Below are 20888 nucleotides of genomic sequence, written 5' to 3'. Positions count from 1 at the left end.
ACAACACCGCCGTTCTATACATAAATGTCCCATATTTTGTGGAAATTTGTATTATATGTATATTGTGTTGTCAATATTTTAGAGTCATCTCTAATTTCATTAAGCGTTAAGCTCAAAAGTTTAAGCACATCACAAAAGTTCCAATGCAAATTTTGAGCTAAGTCGAATATGGGTAAGTGGTGCCGCGCCTCGGTCAAAGTTGGAAAAATTTCGTTCCTATAAAATCACTATAGGGGGAGACGTGGAACATGAAAAAGAGTTGCATGAGCGTCGAGATTTAGTGTCATCTCGAAAGAATTTTTTTTATACAAAATCGACTTTCTAGGACTACGGATTTTCAAAATCGAAAAACAATTTTTTAACGTAACTGACAAAACGAGTTGTTTTATTATCGCGCAATTTTCTCGGAGATGGCGTGTCGGTTTTAACAAGCTTAGGCTCATTTCAAAGCCTTATTGAACCATTGATCGAATTAGAAGATCATATGACTGTGACTTTTGGTTCTGGAGATATGATGGTATAAATGACGTAACCGACAAAACGCGTTGTATTCTTAACGCTCTATTTTCTCAGAGATGGCTCAACCAATTTCAACAAACTCAGGTTTGTTTGGTAGTTACTTTTCAGTTATTGATCGAGTTTTAAAATCAAATCGCTGTGTATTTCGGTTCCGGAGATATTATGGTATAAGTGACGTAACCAACTAAACGCGTTTTTACTCCTCTAAATTTTCTAGAAGATGGCTGAGCCGATTTCAGTAAACTTAGGCCCGTTGGAAAGTACTATTGGTTTTTTAAATAGGTTTGACGTTCAAATAACTGTAACTTACGGTTCCGGAGGTATAATGGCATAAGTGACGTAAGCGTCAAAACTCATTTCTTGTGTATGGACTAACCGTCAATACTCATTTCTTGTGTAATGGACTGTCCGTCATTTTAGGCTCGTTCGAGACTAAATTTGGTCTGGGGATCGATTTCGAATATCAAAAGGCAAACATTTCTACAATCGACAAATATTTTTTTCATGCATAATAATATTTCAGCTAGTGACCTAGGGCACGTTCAAATGTATTATTGCTGATACTTTTGGTCCGAGAAATGTTTCAAAACATATGACATCAGCGCTGACGCATGCTTTTGTGAACTACCCGAATCAATGTGAATGAATTGGTGTCAAAAATGAACCGAAATAAGTGATAAGAATTATCTTTAGAAAGGTAGAAAATATTTTAATGAGATTGATTCGATGAAAGAGAAATACATCATCACACCAGTAGGTGGATTAAGAATAGATTTTTTCAATACATTTCCGCATTGGACATTGGAACGCTACCTCTCGTATTTTTATTTTTTCAAGAGTTTGTGATTTCGTGTCCAAGGACAATCGTTATTGACTTCAAACGGTGTTTTATACGTCTATAAATACGAGATAGATGAAAATTGCTTATGGATTGAATACACGTTGAACGGAAATTACTGAGATGCAACTAAAAAAAACGAGTAGTGCAATTTACCTTCAGTTTTCTTGCGAGAGCGAGACAACTTGGTTCGAAGCTGACAACTACAACATACACTATGTCGTACATGAAAACGGGAATTATAACCTATCGGTGTACGTGGAGGACTGTGCAATAAAAGTGCGCAATCATGATCTCCATTTAGAGTCTGTAACGAAATTTATTTGTTTTAATACGGAGAATTTCTCCTCGTCCGTCTTCTCCGATTTTCTGAATGATGTACGTGTCTCACTCATGCTCTTTGCGAAACCAATCCCCTCTTATGTGACTTTCAATCACGAAGGAATGTAGTCATGTAGACCGTTGGTCACCTACGAAAATCAACAGGCAATGTGTCAATGCTATCAGCAAACCGATAAAATGAACAAAAAGATATCTCGACTATCTGGTAAGAGCGTTGTCATTCTTTTGTTTTGAAAAATGTATAAATTTTCAACGGTCCGAAGTAGTCAGCAAAAAACGTGCCCGAAGACCCGTTTAGGATTCACTTAGTGAAATTTTATTATAGTTCTACAAGTACACTGGATTCAATTCTGTTTATCAATGCGCCAGTCTCTCGCCCAAGTTTGTCTGATTTTTCAAGCTGTTCGTTTCTTCCCCGATCGTACTGCCTCGAAGGACACTTGACCCAACCTACAGTAAAGAAAATTTCCTCCATTTACCAGCAAGCGTGCCCGTTTGGAATTGGTATGCGAAAAGAAACGAGATCTACTCAACATAAAACTCAAAGTTATTCAAAGTGCAGCAAGCGTAAGAAAAAACCTGTCCAGGAAAGAGATTTCCAACAGGAGAATTCTGACAACGTATTTTTTTTTGCTGTTCGTTGTAATCCGGGTCACAGATAACATAGCTAAGAAAGGGTTGAAATTTTTCTTGTCCGGGCCGACGCCTTCTTCTGTGATGTCTATTTCATCGAGGGAAAATTGGAAAATAAATACAATAGTAGTGATTGATAATAAAAAAAATAAAAGGATTGAGTTGGGTACGGTTTCTCAACTGTAGCGTATTTTACAGGATAACGTTGGTGAATAGTGTGATTTGACACCTTATATGTAAGGTAATATTTTCGAACATGTTATTCGTTTGTGTTTTACAGATTGTACCCGCAAAAATACTCGAAACAATTCACCGCTTCAAGTTCCACTCTGGAGCCACTCACTTTAACCGAATCATGATATGATATCAGAGCACGTAAGTGAAATCCACCTCTCATCCTATCCAGTACTCGATATCAAAGGATTATTCCGCAACCAAACTTACCTCCGATGGTAGTGAAGTTAGCACGTTTTTTCTTCTGTGACATTTTTCACGTATACCTCCCAATGCAGCAGCAATCAGGAAATATGCCAAAACTTCAACAAACTTGCTCCGTGATGCAGTGTCGTTTTGAATCACATATCCTGGATATCGAATTTTGATTGCATTTTTTTTTTGTAGTTGTTACTCACAGGGGAAATTGTTAGCACACGACGAGTTTCTCGTCGGACACGTGATTCTGTTTGTGCAGCGCAGTTTCGTTATGTGATTTAGTGTAACTTTTGAGTTATTTTCAACCCTGGAGGCTTGAATACAGATATGTAAGACATGACCGTCCGAACACACCTCACTTGTCAAGATTTTACATTGAATTGAAGGTTGGTTTTGCTTAATACATTACTTCGAAGTAAATTTGTCTAGTAAATATTATACCTGCATGTTGTTTCCAGTATGTTTGCTGCTCAAATTGAACACTTCAACAGTTGGACCACAGTCATACCTCAGAAATCGTTGTTTAGTCATTGAAGTTAGCGATCACATTTCCGAAGCTTTTTCGCATCTTCCGGACTTCCGCAGGGAAGCCATCTCGAACCTTTCGTATTTTCACTGTATATCAAAGATGTCAATTTTTCTCTGCAAAGTTTACTGATGATACCAAGGCCTACTGCATCATCTACAACTCAGAAGACACAGTCTTTCTCCTGCGGTGATTGTAAATATTTACAGATTGGTGTAAAGTGCATCGACAAGTACTCGACGTTCACAAGAAAAAAAACCATTGATATCGGAAGTCACCATCTTGGATTTTTAGACGACTCGGGGGTCGTTTGATCGTTACACAAAGTTTTCAAGAAATGTTGATAAATTGAAAGACGCCATATTGGATTCTGAATCAATCTCGAACATCTATTCGTCGAACCTGCTTAGAAAATATCCCATAACATTGGAATTCTTGTCAAGCTAACTTCAACATTTTTGCGATAAAAATTCAGAAATACATTTAATTTCTTTTAGTGATAAAATTCAGTAAAACTAATAAAAACTTGTTACGTAGGAGCAATGAAGGTATTTGCATAAGAAAGACTGGTACTGCCGCAAGAAAAAATTAGGCTTCACTACCGTCGATTTTTAAGGATATTAGCAATCCGTTTGAAATAGCGGATGGTAAATTTGAGGAACTAGTTCGAATGACTTAATATTTGGCAGAGGAATTTATTAACTTGTTAGATGAACACCTTAATTTTTGCGATTTCTCTGAAAGTTTTTGCCACGTTGATAATTTTTGACCCAGGTAATATTATAGAACAATCAACTGTCGTGCTCACAAAAAGAAAATATACTAAAATTTGCCTACTCTATATAATTAAAATATTATAACTTATCATCAACTAACAGTCGGGCAAATAATTATTGCAACAGATAAGTATCAGTTTGTAAATATGTTTCTGTTTTGAGCCTTATCCTTTTTGTTGATTTTCTCTTTGTTGGGTGGACTACCGTATTTGAAATAGAGACTATTGTTTACAAACACGAACTCATTTAATTAAACTTTACTAGTTTTCTTGTCTGTATTTGTAATTATAAAGTGAAGAAAATCTTATAGATAAAATTAATTGCAAAGAGAAACTGTAGTTCAATGATTCTCCGCTAGATGGTTTTGAATGTTTCCTCTAGGTGAACAGAACAAAACAACTGCGGTTTTTTAGCATACTTTAAAATAGTTTAGCCTGGGGCTCATATTTTTGGATGTAATCAAAATTAAGTACATCTAGTCCTAGTTTTTTTTAAGATTATTCCATTCTTTATCATATTAGATATGCATAGGAAACCCATTTTGTACTGTACACCTTTCACTTATCACTCTTAGCTTTTCGTTTTGGCTTTGCTCCTTTACTTTTCATTTTTTCTACTCACAGTTTTCAGTTTTAACTTATGACATTCGACTTTTGACTTTTGGCTTTTGAAATTTTACTTGATTTATGAATTAACTTTTGACTTTTGACTTTTGACTTTTGAATTTTGACTTTTGACTTTTGACTTTTGACTTTAGACTTTAGACTTTAGACTTTAGACTTTAGACTTTAGACTTTTGACTTTTGACTTTTGACTTTTGACTTTTGACTTTTGACTTTTGACTTTTGATTTTTGACTTTTGACTTTTGACTTTTGAATTTTGACTTTTCACTTTTGACTTTTGACTTTTGACTTTTGACTTTTGACTTTTGACTTTTGACTTTTGACTTTTGACTTTTGACTTTTGACTTTTGATTTTTGACTTTTGACTTTTGACTTTTGACTTTTGACTTTTGACTTTTGACTTTTGACTTTTGACTTTTGACTTTTGACTTTTGACTTTTGACTTTTGACTTTTGACTTTTGACTTTTGACTTTTGACTTTTGACTTTTGACTTTTGACTTTTGACTTTTGACTTTTGACTTTTGACTTTTGACTTTTGACTTTTGACTTTTGACTTTTGACTTTTGACTTTTGACTTTTGACTTTTGACTTTTGACTTTTGACTTTTGACTTTTGACTTTTGACTTTTGACTTTTGACTTTTGACTTTTGACTTTTGACTTTTGACTTTTGACTTTTGACTTTTGACTTTTGACTTTTGACTTTTGACTTTTGACTTTTGACTTTTGACTTTTGACTTTTGACTTTTGACTTTTGACTTTTGACTTTTGACTTTTGACTTTTGACTTTTGACTTTTGACTTTTGACTTTTGACTTTTGACTTTTGACTTTTGACTTTTGACTTTTGACTTTTGACTTTTGACTTTTGACTTTTGACTTTTGACTTTTGACTTTTGACTTTTGACTTTTGACTTTTGACTTTTGACTTTTGACTTTTGACTTTTGACTTTTGACTTTTGACTTTTGACTTTTGACTTTTGACTTTTGACTTTTGACTTTTGACTTTTGACTTTTGACTTTTGACTTTTGACTTTTGACTTTTGACTTTTGACTTTTGACTTTTGACTTTTGACTTTTGACTTTTGACTTTTGACTTTTGACTTTTGACTTTTGACTTTTGACTTTTGACTTTTGACTTTTGACTTTTGACTTTTGACTTTTGACTTTTGACTTTTGACTTTTGACTTTTGACTTTTGACTTTTGACTTTTGACTTTTGACTTTTGACTTTTGACTTTTGACTTTTGACTTTTGACTTTTGACTTTTGACTTTTGACTTTTGACTTTTGACTTTTGACTTTTGACTTTTGACTTTTGACTTTTGACTTTTGACTTTTGACTTTTGACTTTTGACTTTTGACTTTTGACTTTTGACTTTTGACTTTTGACTTTTGACTTTTGACTTTTGACTTTTGACTTTTGACTTTTGACTTTTGACTTTTGACTTTTGACTTTTGACTTTTGACTTTTGACTTTTGACTTTTGACTTTTGACTTTTGACTTTTGACTTTTGACTTTTGACTTTTGACTTTTGACTTTTGACTTTTGACTTTTGACTTTTGACTTTTGACTTTTGACTTTTGACTTTTGACTTTTGACTTTTGACTTTTGACTTTTGACTTTTGACTTTTGACTTTTGACTTTTGACTTTTGACTTTTGACTTTTGACTTTTGACTTTTGACTTTTGACTTTTGACTTTTGACTTTTGACTTTTGACTTTTGACTTTTGACTTTTGACTTTTGACTTTTGACTTTTGACTTTTGACTTTTGACTTTTGACTTTTGACTTTTGACTTTTGACTTTTGACTTTTGACTTTTGACTTTTGACTTTTGACTTTTGACTTTTGACTTTTGACTTTTGACTTTTGACTTTTGACTTTTGACTTTTGACTTTTGACTTTTGACTTTTGACTTTTGACTTTTGACTTTTAACTTTTAACTTTCAACTTTTAACTTTTAACTTTTAACTTTTAACTTTTGACTTTTAACTTTTGACTTTTGACTTTTGACTTTTGACTTTTGACTTTTGACTTTTGACTTTTGACTTTTGACTTTTGACTTTTGACTTTTGACTTTTGACTTTTGACTTTTGACTTTTGACTTTTGACTTATGACTTATGACTTATGACTTATGACTTATGACTTATGACTTTTGATTTTTGACTGAAACTGATCCAGGGTAGTTTCATCAAACAAACACTTTTCACGAAACTGTGTTGGTTTCGCACTTAGCAACGGGGGTTCGAGCAAACCTAATATAGAAAGCAGGATCGAAATTGACTCGATTTTCAGTTCAACAATGTTGGAACGAGGTTCGAAACTAGCTTCAAACAAACGGTTTGACAGCAGTTAGGGCGGAAACTGGTTAGGTTTGGCATCAAGCGAAAACGACATTAATTATACGTGTGGTTCGAAAAAGTGTGCACATGGATCAAGTAGGCTGAGTAAAATTTGCACACAAAAAAAAGATAGTGGCACTGCACAACTCGATACGCGCCAAACAATTGCCGAAGATCTAGCATGCATTGAGTGGAAAATTTCCAATTCCATGCAAAATAATTCTCTAGATATGTTTACGTTTCGTCTTTGACTAATCAGTGCATAGAAGTTCAAATTGAACTGCTGAATGCAAAACTCGGCAGTTCAAATTTGAAGCGCTAAGCAGACGTAAAGCTTCTGCTATTTGCAACGAAATTCAATGTCTAAACTGACGTGCCGAACCAATTTTCTAGATTTTCTCCACTTTCCCGGATGATTTTACTTATGTAATACAGCCTAAAACCTCTTCATAAATGTCACTTTTAGAACAAAAAACCTTTTTTAATCCACCTAGTGGTGTAATGATGCCTTTCTCATATTACTCATAACATCAAAAATATTACTGTGGAATTTGCAAAAACAACTGTTCATTGAATAGAAATGGGAAAGTTTGTTCGGCCTTAATCTAACAAACTCTTCAAATCCTTTTTACCCTGTAGTTCCGGAAACGGAAGTATTATCCACAACAGATTTAGAAATTCCGTATGAAACTGTAAGACTTTTTCTTTGAACCTATAATTTTGTGAAAATCGATTTAACTATCTTGAAGGAAAGTGAGTGAGACTCTTTTGCAGTTTTTAATCACCATTTCTAATTCTTCCGAAACCGGATTCAGATGACCGGAATAGCCGATTCATTGGTTCGTTTGCCTGCAACAAATATGACCTAAAATTGGAAAACCGCAGCACCGTCTTTTACCAATATTACACACCAGTAGCAGACATCCGTAACTGTTTCGTTTACTTCATAGCGTGTACGAAATTAAACAAAGCACGCATCGTTTGTTTTGTGTTTTCTTCTTCGTTCGGTGTGGTACGTAATTCAAATTAAGATGTGAAAATCGGTTTAAGCATCGCAGAGAAATCGAAGTGAGTTTTATTGTAAATGTTTTTCTGCACCACTCTCGGTGTTTCCGGAACAGGAAAGGTGGGGACCAGTAGTGCCGAATTAAGTTTTTATTGCCACAAATTAACAAGCTCTGCAGACTAGAAGAGTTTATCAGACAGTTTTATGGGATTTGTACCTGTTTTTGACCATCGTTTGTGAAAAAATACTAATGAAATTCTAAATTTTCCACTTATCACGCTTTAGTTCTGGAACCGGAAGTCAGATACGGATAAAATGTTCTAGAAATTTTTACCTTTCATTTGAATCTTAGTTTTTGAAAATTGGTTGAGCTGTTTCAGAGAAAATTGAATGCACTGTTTTTCCCTAATTTTCACATATTACCATGTAACTCCGGAACCGGAAGTCAGTTCCAAATGAAATTCAATAGCAGGCTATGGGATCATGGGACTTTTCGTTTAAATCTTAGTTTATGAAAATCGGTTCAGCCATTTCCGAGAAAAGTGAGTGCATATTTTTGTTACATACATAAATTTGCTCAGTTCGTCGAGCTGAGTCGAATGGTATATGACATTTTAAAAAAGTCGGTTAAAAAGTCGGTTTTCACAGTGATTGCATAGCCTTTCTATATGATAAAGGCAAAAAAAACCATTTGAAGATCGGTCCACGCAAACCAGAGAACATTAGCCACACACACACTTTTTCCAAGAAGATACAGGGTGGACTATTCATAGTGAAAGCAATCATTTTTGACAGCATTGTCAGATCGACTAATGACATACCGCGTTGGAAGCATCATTCCAATTTTACCATGGAACAATACATACCAAAAGAACACACTGAAATTGCTCAGTTTAGGCTTCACGAGCCCAAAAATAACATGTCACATGAGACACATTTCACGTTAAATGGAAGTGTTAATAAACAAAATTATCGGTTATATGCCGCTCAAAACTTTCGATTAATTAAGGAACAGCCTTTATACGACCAAAAAATACAGTTTGCTGTGGTGTTTGTGCAGATATGGTGATTGAGCCCTATTTTTTCCAATTCGATGATGGAGCAACTAGAACTGCTAATGGCTATCGTTGTCGAGTCATGATAAATGATTTTTTAATGCCCATTGTGCGTGAAAATGGTTTGAATGGATATTGGTTTCAACAGGACGGTGCAACATGCCATACAACTCGACTAACAATCGATTTGTTACGACCATTGTTCCCCGGATGAGTCATATCGGAAAAAACCTGTTTTAATCCACCTAGTGGTGTAATGATGCCTTTCTCATGTACATATAATATTGTGGTATTCAATTCAAAAAATTTCTCTTCGATTTTTGAAAGAAACCAAGTGATTGTTTATGCATAACATACAGAATAAAACAGTGCTTTGATTGCGTAAGCCATCCTTAAGAGAACGAAATGGGTTCACTATTATATGCACTTCCGGCACCGGAACCCGAGAACCGGTATAATCGAAGTCATGACACACAAACTCTTTTAGTACGCACCCTATAATTCCGGAACCGGAAGTCGGATCCGGATGAAATTCAGGAATTCCGTATGGGACCGGAAGACCTTTCATTTGAATCTAAGTTGGTGGAAATCGGTCAAACCATCGCTGAGAAAAGTGAGTGAGATCCATTTTGGTATATATGACCACTATTTCTGGTACTTCCGGAACCGGATACCGGGAACCAGGATAGCCGGAATCGGTTTGTTTAGTTGCCTACTGATAATGACTATCGATTTGTGTAGTTTTGAGATCAGTTTAGAAAAATTTTCACGTTTTTTGCTTCGCCGGTTTAAGTGACGGTGTACAATATTGAACACACTTTACGCTATAATTCCGGAACCGGAAGTCGGATCCGGATGAAGTTCAGGAATTCCGTATGGGACCGGAAGACCTTTCATTTGAATCCTAGTTTGTCAAAATCGGTTCAGTCATCTCCGAGAAAACCTAGTGAGATTATTTGACACATACACACACACACACACATACACACACACATACACACACACATACACACACACACACATACACACACACACACACACACACACAGACATTGCTCAGCTCGATGAACTGAGTCGAATGGTATATGACACTTGGCCCTCCGGGCCAATTTTCACTAGTCGGTTTTTCAAGTGATTGCATAACCTTTCTATATGAGAAAGACAAAACACGGTGATTTTAACTGGCCCCCGCGTTCATCCGATTTGATGCCAACCAGACTGAAATAGCCACCATATCGATCGATACATTGGCCAAAACGCCACATTTTGTACTCAAGGCCAAGGGCCATTTTCATTTCTAAAAAATAGCTGTAACATATCTCCTTGAACCAAATAAATTATAAACAAAATGAGAATAAATTTAAAATGTTTATTTCGTTCAGAAACAAATGCTTCCACTTTAAATGGTCCACCCTGTAGCTTTATTGTCACTACTCAAAATAAGATATTTCTATAAAAGACTTTGATTGATGGAACAATTGAACCCCACTGTGATGAAAAATAAATTATCTTATTACATTTTGAACAAAACTAACAAATATCTTGAAATTTTTCCATTGGTCGAACCGAACAAATTATGTAACCACAAACTTAGTAACGCAAAATCTGTTCAATCGAAATACATCGCATTGTCTAATTTCTGTTATTTGTGTTTGTTACCAATTTTTAGCCAACAACAATCGTCATAGGATCGACCAGCAGCAGCCCAGCGATCCTGATTGTAATAATATTAGCCCATGCCCATGAGTGTGGTTCGCTGTGTAAACAAATCGAATGAATCGTGTTTTCATTCAATGAAAGCGTAAAATACGATTTATGTTCTGCTAAAGGCGCTTAGCGGGAGCGGCGGCGGCGCCGGAGACGGCATTTATTTGAATTCATTCGGAATCTAATTAACCCAAACAATAAATCCTTTCCCCCGGAATGTCCCATCCCTTGTACTCACCCATAAAAATATCAATCAACCGTGCCGCAATCTTCCGGTGGCGCGGAATAAACAGCGAAAATTGCTCCTGACGGCCGAGTGACATCGGAATGCGCAGATCGGGCAGGGCAATGCTTCGCACCGGAATTCGTTCTTCCGCCTGGTCTCCGAATCGGTTCTGGATTTCCGGTCCGATGGGCCGATACCGATCGGTCAGATAGTTATCCGGCACATCGAAGATCGCTTTTCCCTTACTCATGAAGATGGGCTCCCGAGGGCGGTCGTACAGCAGCAGGAGATTTTTCTTGTGAATCATTTTTCCGGATCTTTTTTTTCTACAAACCAACACTAACACACAAACGCGTCTTCTGCACTTCGCCAAACGACACCAGAAAGTAAACTGTCATACGGTGATGGGACATTAGAAGTTTTTATAGCTTTCGTTCTTACGTTCGCTTCAGTGCGTGCTTGTCACCGCAATTGTATTGTCCGTGGTCAGGGCTAGTTTGTCGGCACGCTATCAGGCCTCAACGGTCCCAATGTTCTCCAGCTCAATGTTGGGTTCATTGCCTTATCCCCGTTGTTCGCCCCATTGCCAAAAACCGCAGGTTGTGATAATGACCTTTTCGTGATGTGATTCGCTTTCGTTCCTTTATGAGTTTTTATGATTTAGTAGTGGTCACCAATTGTGCGTAATGTTTCTGTGCTCGCTGCTGGGTAATGGAGTGGCAAGCATTATAGATACGGTCCAGAAATGCTCATTGCTGTTTTTTTTCATAAACTGAGGAAACGGTTGGTTTCTAGATATGCTTTCGCCAGAGATATATGTTGGCGAAACGACAGTGTTTTTTTTCTACGAAGATGTACCAGTAGTAAATTCTGTTTATTTACTCACTTTGCTATTACAATTACAGAGTAGCGATTCCACCGATTTTCTTAAATTTTTCATACCCATTCATCAGATCGTCATTTGGATTGTACAAATAAATAAAAAGAACCTAATAATTGGAGAGTTCTTACCTAATTATGAATGGCCATTTCGCAATGGTTCAGAATCTGTCAATTCTTATGGCAGCGTCGTGTTGTTTACACTCTTCTCTAACCACTTGTGCAGTTGTTTATTCGTTTTCATTAGTTTGTTTCGAAATGCGGGGACTTTCAGCAGAACAACGTCGAAAAATTGTGTACAAATGGTGCACAGAACGCGGACTGTCACTGAGAAAGATAGCTAAAATGGAAGGAGTAAGTGAAAAACCCGTGCGAAATGCAATCAGGAAGTTCGGTGAGGAGAACACCTTTGAGGATAAACTGAAAACGGGTCGAAAAAAAGATCCTGCTAACCCTCAGTTGGATAAACGTATACTGAAGGCGTTCGAGCGAAAGAAGGAGATTTCAGTTCGGGATGTGGCCAAAAAAGTGTTCTTCGTGCTAAAAAACGTTTGAATCTTCGAACCTATAAGAAACAGAAACAACCAAAACGTAGTCCGAAACAAGAAGCATCGATCAGGCCGAGGGTTCGAAAACTGTACAATACGATTCTTGCTGGAAATTTGAACTGCATAATCATGGACGACGAAACCTACGTGAAACTCGATTACAAATCCTTGCCGGGACCACAATATTATACGGTGCGAGAAGGGCAAGTGTTAAACCAGTCCGAGACATCGATTTAAGTCGAAAAATTTGGTAAGAAAGCTATGGTCTGGCAAGCAATTTTTAGCTGCGGTAAGATTTCGAAACCATTCATCACCACTACTTCAATGAACAACAAAATATACATCAAGGAATGTTTACAAAAACGACTTCTATCCATGATTCGAAGCCACAAGGATCCTGTTGTCTTCTGGCGAGATCTTGCTTCTTGCCACTACTCGAAATTAACGGTAGAATGGTATCCTACCAAAAATGTCACTTTCGTCCCAAAAGACATGAATCCACCAAATTGCCCACAACTTCGACCAATTGAGGAATTTTGGGCATTAACGAAGGCACATCTTAGGAAACATGTCTCGGCAGCCGAAACCATTCAACAGTTCGAAGAAGATTGGAAAAAAAGTGTCAAAAGTTGTCGCAAAGAAGTCTTTACGGAATTTGATGAGGAACGTTCGCAAGAAGGTGCGCAAGCTAGTCTACAATGGCTAAGTAGCAAATATTGAGAATAATATTCTGTTGTTGTAGTCGAATATTATCAGTATATCGAATAAACTTTGAATATCTAACACTTGTGAATTATTTACAGCGAAAAATCAAAGTGCGTCCATACTTTCTGGGACAGTCTTTAGTTGCATAGTTCTTCAGCTGGGCAGGTTTGGTTAGTTGAAGACCATTTTCGCGTATACCGAATCTCAGTTCCAGATTCCGACCGGACCGAAAAATGTGACTGTGTATGCTCCAAACCGGAGATAATTCCTTCAGCTTCACGACAAACTCAAATTCACAATTCAAATATATGGTATTATGGCCCAATGAGTAGATATAGAATTTTATCCGGATTCGGTATCCGATTCTGGAAATACAGAGTAAAAATAGCTTAATCGATTTTCACAAACTAAGATTTAAACGTAGAGTCTTGAAATTATTAAACAAAATTTCTAGAACATTTTATTCAGATCCGACTTCCGATTTCGGAACTAGAGAGCAATTAGTGAAAAATTTTCAAGTTCATGAGTATTTTTTTTTACAAACCATGGCTAAAACAGGTACAAATCCCGTAAAACTGACTGAAAAATTCTTCTAGTTTGCTAAAATTGTTAGTTTGTGCACATATAAACTTAATCCGGCACTACTCTTCCGGAAGCACCGAAAGTAATGAAGAACAGCTCCAAAAATAGAACTCACTTTGATTTCTCAGTGATGCTTGAACCAATTTTCACCAATCTCGTTTGTAAATTAAAACTCACATTGTCTCAAAAGCTACTGTAAAGATTCATCCGGATCCGACTTTCTGTCCCACAATTACATGAGTGTTAAAACATTCGCACCGTCATTAAAAATGACGATTCAAAACCAGTACGTGCATCGGTACGTGCTGGTACGGAGGAAGAAAACATAACACGCATTTTTTAAAGATGTACATTTCATACACGCTTTAAAGAAAACGAAAATCAACACCGAAGCTCACTTTCCTCAGATATAGCGTGAGCATATTTTTCACAAACTTAGGTTCAAATTGAAGGTCTTATGATGTTATACAAAACTTTAGAATTTCATCCGGATGCAACTTTTGGTTCCGGAATTACAGGGTGAAGAATGTTAAAAATTTTATATCGTCACGGTGAAGCAGAAAACCTAAAAAGATTTCTAAACTGGACTCGAAACTATTCCAGCCGTTAGTTATTGCAAGTAGAGTTGCCAATCAAATTAATTCCGCCTATCCTGGATTCCGATTCCGGAAGCACCGAAAATAGTGTTGAAACACTCCAAAATAAAACACAGTCCACTTTCTCAGAGATAGTTTGGCCGACTTTAACGAACTAGGAACGGCAAATAACTTTAGTTCAGGACTCAGAGAGGTAATTCAATCGAATACAGAGCGAATCGAACCTGTAATCAACCAGCCCCGCCTAAATGAAATGTTTGCATCAAATGGATTCAAACATAACAGAAAGACTTTCGATCTCTTGCAATAGGCAAGCAATCGACGCGTAGTTGGTTCAAGTTTTTCAGTTTTGTATGAACAATTAACATTTTCTAATCTCACCAATAATCAGGTTTGCATTCAATGCTTCATTTTTGACCGTATCGAAATCTTCGAAACCTTCAGTCTTCTGCCCTAGCCAATAAGACCCTTGGAACGTAGTATGACCTGAATATTTTTTCGCTTTTGCATAAAACACTTTTTACTGTGGAACACATTTTTGTTTTCTATATAGAGGTGCAAATCAGAATCTCAAGAAATATACACGTAGAAATGTGGTCAGGTTTTGAACAATTACAGCTGAGTCAATTTCGTATCAATTATTAATATTATGTCACCATTTGATCAGAAATATTTCTACGTATTGATTTAAATGTTTTGAAGGAGTAAGCGATCGATGCTAAAGCAAAGCTGTTGGAAGCACTCGAATCTATAAATATAAGCGAAATTATAGCTAACGTTTCAGTCCTACGAGTAGCATGCTAGATGTAGGTTGTTGCTAGACAGCAAGACAAAAAGTGCCATAAAACGATTTGAAGCTTTAATTGGTATGCTCTGATCTTGTGTCATGCAATTTCGGATGAAATTCCATGTTATGTCGTTTCGCCTGAGAAATTGACAACTACCCCAGGATAAATTTGGAGTGCATAAGATTAATTTCCAATTTATATAAGATGAACTCAATTGATAATAAAAAGTTTATCGCTTCAACCGAACTCGCAGAATGGTTGTAATGGTAGAGAAGCGCTATAAAAATAACTGCTTGCATACAAAACTTGAACACAAGCTTGGCGAAGAGAAGCTTAAATATCGATATCCGTATCGCAAGCTTGAATATAGATATCTGTATCGTGTAAAAACATATAATTGCATACATTTGGGCTATTTTTGTAATTTCGTCGGCTACAGAACAAATACAAATCACGACAAATAAAGTCTATATTCTTGGTTCGCGTGTACGATTTTGGTTCCTAATAAAGTTCAATCTAAGCAGACTTTTGTGCATTTGCGAATTCAAAAGTGTGACGATTGATTGAACTGTTTGATTGTAGGTCATTGGAAATTTTGGTTGCCTTGGTCCACATCAATGGCTCGAACAACCCTATGGGGCTGATCCTTGTAGTTTTATTTATACACAAATGTTATTCTTACGTCTTAATTTTGCTTTATGAATTGCAAAAAATGCTGCAGACGGTTTTCTTGAAAACAAATTGACAATTCAATGTCATAATGAGATTTTAATACACTTCAGCAATAGGACGTCAATGCGAAATGCTTGACCGATCTGAAGGGTTTTCAATAATTTTCGCGTGTCAAATTAATTGTTACATTCAAACCAATTCGCACCCTCTCATTCTGCTACTAACGCAGAAGACGATAGCACCAATACGACGTCGTTCTACTGACCAAATGACTTACGGGGAGGTATGAGATAGGAACTTGTGTGCACTTAGTTATCTCACCTTGTGACGACTAATCCAAATAGAGCCGCTCTGCTATTGTTTTTGTCTGCTATTCTTATATAATCCACCAACAAGAACAATAATCATCCCTAGCATCCAGTTGTTGGACTCGATCCAAACGGAATCCTATGCAAAGCGCAAGAAGTCACTAAAAGAACGTCCATTCGGAATTTGCGACCATTATGACGAAGTGCACGGCAAGCAACGGGGTCAATGTCAGCGGCATAATTTCCTTTTCTGGTGGGACATCCTCGATCTTTCGCTCTCTCTCTTTCTCTCTCTGGGATGTCCTCCGTAATATCGTTGTTGAAAAGTTTAAAATCATATTGCATCTTGGTTCAACGAGCTTCTCGGAGTGATACGTCGTTGGGGAATTTTCCAACGACAATTCATGGTCTTATCGTTCGCTTCAGCGGTTCCGTTTCCGACGGTGCAATTTACCTTCGGTGTGTCAGGAAGGCATTATTAACTTTCTTTCGTTCGGTCGGTCTCTCTCGTCCACCCGTTGCGAGGATATTTTTCATCAAGCCGCTTCTTTCTTTGCAGATACATTGCAATTGTGCATCCCCTGCGGCATCGGACTTCCCGGAAGAAGGCTCGCCTTTTCCTGCTCATCATCTGGGCCCTGAGTTGTGTGCTGGCCACTCCCTGTCTGATGTACTCGACTGTGATGACGAAACGGTAAGTTGCAGCACCAACCCAACTGGAATCAAACAGAGGGAACCCGTGTCGTGAAATGGTCTGTGTCTTACGAATGGTAGAAATATTGGACAGATTGGAACAGTCAATTACACTGTCCACGTTCTCGGAATCCTCGAGGACAGCGGGAAGTGATATTTTGTTTTGTTTTACACTATTTTCTATCAGAGGAAATTAAAGAAGCAGTCTCATAATAGTTGTTTGTAATCGAGCTGAGCAAAAAATTATAATCATGAGATGACGGTGGAAAAAGTCAGAAGTCATTCAATTATGTTTATTTAATTGGTAATGCGAGTTTCACTCAGTTATTCGATATTTATGAACACCAAACCGTCATCTGATTGAGGTAGGCAAAAAAAAAACGATAATTGTTTATTTGTTCATCTGATTTCGAACGCGAGTGTAAAAATAATTCCCTTCGACAACGCATTATGAATCGAAACGATTGTTTTTCTTTTTGTATTTACTGTATAAATAACTACCTCACAGATCCGTTTTCAATTTTTTCTCTTTCTCTCTCCGTAGTTACAACAATGGCAACACCAGAACCGTATGCTACATGCTGTGGCCAGATGGACGGTATCCGACTTCTATGGCAGATTACATGTAAGTAGATTGTTTGTTTTCACATGACCAGAACTTTTGACGGGTAGTAAGTTTTATTCTGGAGAATTGAGTGGCACGGAAAATTCCTAGAGCAAACCGAAAAACACGAGTAGTTTCATGTTGAAATATTTGAAAACATGTCACCAGAATCGTTTCATGTTCGAATATTTAAATGGCATTTGAATTCCGGGGCATAAAACAACCTTGAGCCAGATTGAATGGTGCTACTACGGTTCCAGAGCTTATCTGACAAAAAGAAGAAACAATAAACAGAAAGGGAACAACAAAATAAAAGTATTCTATATTCTGAATGTGCCAAATTTGACAGACATTGTCCATGCTAGTACAAACACTGCGCTTCGGTCTATGGAAGAAGAGAAGCGATCTATTAATCAAATCTTATCCCTTTTGCAGTGATTTGACCATATGATGACCGAAGCAATGCGAGAACCGTAACGGCGTGGACAACGCCGTCCAAAAATCTGCACACCTAGTAATTTGGTTGCTTGTTAACTGCGACTGCAACGAAGAATGGTTGGTTCTTTCTCAGACATTCGTTTCTTTTACTCAGTTCCATACTAATGCTCCACTCAATCATCATTCATACTCTACTATGCGAAAACAATTAAATACATTTATTTCCACTTTCAGGATTGTAGAACGAGTGCATAATAAATCTAACGATTAGTATGAGCAGTTCCATCTTTGCTTTCACTCACGACAAACGTTCTCTAATAAAACTACGATCGTATGGCTACTGTATATTTAACGTTCTTTCTTCAGAATTTGCAAAGTGTAAGTTGTATGTAAATCTTGGACTGGAAACAATGAACGGAGAAAAACGAGAGCCCCAAGAGAAGTTTCGTTTTAAAGGATTCGATTAAAACAAGTATCAACGGACATAAATCAATTAAGCTAAGTATTGTTATTTGGTTGTAATTGCCGCATAATATCTACTATATCGATTTTGATTGGTATGAAATAAAAAGACGGATAGATATCCTAGACTGGCTCATATAAGCATGATCAGAAGAAAGAAAGCCTCTCTTAGTTAATGCTTGCCGAAAAGAACCAATCAAAATCGATATAGTAAGCTGAATATTGCCCATTTTTTAAAATATCTTAATTTTGTCGACAGAAATATGTCTTACTTTACTATGGGGCGCCCTTTCAAAATTTGTCCTGTGGACGAATAGGTAGAACTTATTCGTGAATATTTCGAGATGCACTATACGCAGCAACATGAGCCATTCCACGCCAAATCGTTCAGAAATGGCAAAATTCTGGCACGACCCTCTTCAATTTGCATGTGACATTACATGTATGATCGATATAGCAAATAAAGTATTTTTCACTGGTGTAGAGATTTTTTTCACTCAAGACTAATTTATGAAAAGGGAGTATGTGTTTTTAGCCGCAATATTTTCGAACAATTATAACCAGAAATTTACAGCTTCTACAAAAAATATGTCTAAGAAGAAGTTGTAGGTTATCAAATGAGATTTAAAAAATATATACACACTGAAAAAAACATGCATTGACATACAATAACATGGAAAAAGAAAGCATACCAAATAAAACATTTCTCCGAAGCTAACTGAAAATTGAAAAGTTGAATGAAGAGATAATTTAGTAAAATAGAGTAATCAGAAGTGAAACGTTGAAAATATCTGATAACTGAAAGGAAAACATGAAAGCAGGAACCTAGTGGATCTATTCTTGGCTCATTTTGAAATTAGCTTAGAGAATAATATTTCATTGCTCAAATTGCTCAACATAATTGCTCGAAATAATTCATACAAATCGAAGGGGGTCGTGCAAACAGTCAGCCGATTCTGCATGGAATTGCTCACATAATTCTTTCTCCATCCAACCAGAAATATAATCAGCAATTTATGATGAAATTTTCAGCAGTGTGAGACAATCAAAAACAACTCGAAAATAAGGTTTTCTCAAATTTTTGAAAACAATGAAGATAACTTATAACGTACCCTTGACGACGGTATTGAGATAGCCAGGCACATATCAGTTCCGATGTTCATCTTCTTATACTCTACACGGAGCTGGACGCGCTGTAGAACCTCATTTGGATTGGATTCTGGAACTTAATTTTAAAACTGAGTTCAGAATCTGATTTCCGGTCCACCTGAATTCGGAACCTAATTTAAACATTAGAATAGAGTTTCAGAAATCAGTTTTAGAGTTCAGTCCCGGAATGCCGGTTCCGAATTCAATTCCAGAATACAAGTTCAATAGGTCAAATCTAAGATTCTGGAATTGAATCCTTGCTCTAGATTATGGAACTGAATTTTTGGAACTGATTTCTAGACTAAATTTACATATTTACTCATTCTATAAAAGGGAAAATTAGCTCGAACCAACAAATTTTTGCGCAATTTTTGTCGTCCTAACATATCTTTAATGAAGCAGACGTGTGCCCTCACTACGGTGCTAAAATCGAGTCTCGATCCGGCTTTGGCTAGAAATTCAATCAATATTCATAGCTCACTTTGAAACCTGTTATTACTTCTACGAATAAGTTTTTCAAAACTCTCGCGTAACATTTTCAAAGCACGGTGATTATTATTTATTGTCAATTTAGAATCTTACTCAGTTTTCTTAATCTATATCACTTTTGACATATGAACTAAATAAGCAAAAGTGAGAAAAAATTGTTCAATGAGCGTGTATTTTCGTAGTCTCTATGCCGTTGTCGATTGAAAAATTTGTTTTGCTTTTTTTGGGCTTTTTAGGATTAGTAAATTGAGTGAAATAATCAATCAAGAAACAGTCAGTTTTGTGTTTTTTTTAAGATTTGATTATGTTTGCCACCCCGGGTTGGTGGTTCAATGCATAGGACGTTGGTCTTACAAGCCAGTTGTCGTATGTTCGAGCCTCGACCTGGAAGGATTCATGGTGTCAGTAGGATCCATAGTACTAGCCATGCAATGATTCTGTACACTAAGAATCGGTCGGGAAGTCTGTTGAAACAGAAAGGCCAAATTCTACAAAAGCAATGTGATGCCAAGACTTTGACTTTATGTTTGCCCCGCCTTTATTTGTGACAGTGTATAGTGATGCGGATATTTAAACAGTCTTTTAGTGCTACCAACATCAGGCTTGAGCAGATTTATTCTGTGTGCTGTTGATTCTGAATTTCGCAATGGATAAATGCAATGAATGGTGTTACATTTCTTTGATTATTCTATAGCCACAGATTTCGCAGTTGATTCTTTCATGGCTTGTAATACAATCCCATGAACATCGATGCCGTTTTTCATTGAAAAATACTGGTAGCGTGGATTGCTCTGGTTTTGCACTTTCGAGCAGAAATGCAACATTCTGACGGTGTTTCATTACAATTTCTGCTCGAAAGTGAAAAACCAGAGCAATCCACACCACCGGTGTTTTTCAATGCAAAACGCCATGAGAATTCTTCGAAACCGGGACTCGAACATTCCGCCACTT

At 36.7% G+C, this 20888-nt stretch overlaps 2 protein-coding genes across 3 annotated transcripts in view; one reads left to right on the top strand and one right to left on the bottom strand.

The window, feature by feature from the left end:
* The window catches only part of LOC131434474 (phenoloxidase 2-like), a 42273-nt gene extending 30942 nt beyond the window's left edge, over nucleotides 1–11331 (bottom strand). Inside the window, exon 1 of the mRNA XM_058601213.1 lies at nucleotides 11037–11331. Coding sequence (XP_058457196.1) covers nucleotides 11037–11331 — 295 coding nt within the window. The remainder of the gene's footprint in view (nucleotides 1–11036) is intronic.
* LOC131434481 (tachykinin-like peptides receptor 86C) overlaps nucleotides 1–20888 on the top strand; it is a 226124-nt gene that overhangs the window by 110801 nt on the left and 94435 nt on the right. For both annotated transcript variants that reach the window (XM_058601236.1, XM_058601227.1), the window contains 2 exons: nucleotides 16662–16796; nucleotides 17340–17420. In XM_058601236.1, coding sequence (XP_058457219.1) covers nucleotides 16662–16796; nucleotides 17340–17420 — 216 coding nt within the window. The remainder of the gene's footprint in view (nucleotides 1–16661; nucleotides 16797–17339; nucleotides 17421–20888) is intronic.

Source organism: Malaya genurostris, chromosome 1 (assembly GCF_030247185.1).
Source record: "Malaya genurostris strain Urasoe2022 chromosome 1, Malgen_1.1, whole genome shotgun sequence".
NCBI classification, from domain to species: Eukaryota; Metazoa; Arthropoda; class Insecta; order Diptera; family Culicidae; genus Malaya; species Malaya genurostris.
The sequence above is the reverse complement of the archived record's forward strand: the minus strand, read 5'-3'. Positions and strand labels throughout refer to the sequence as shown.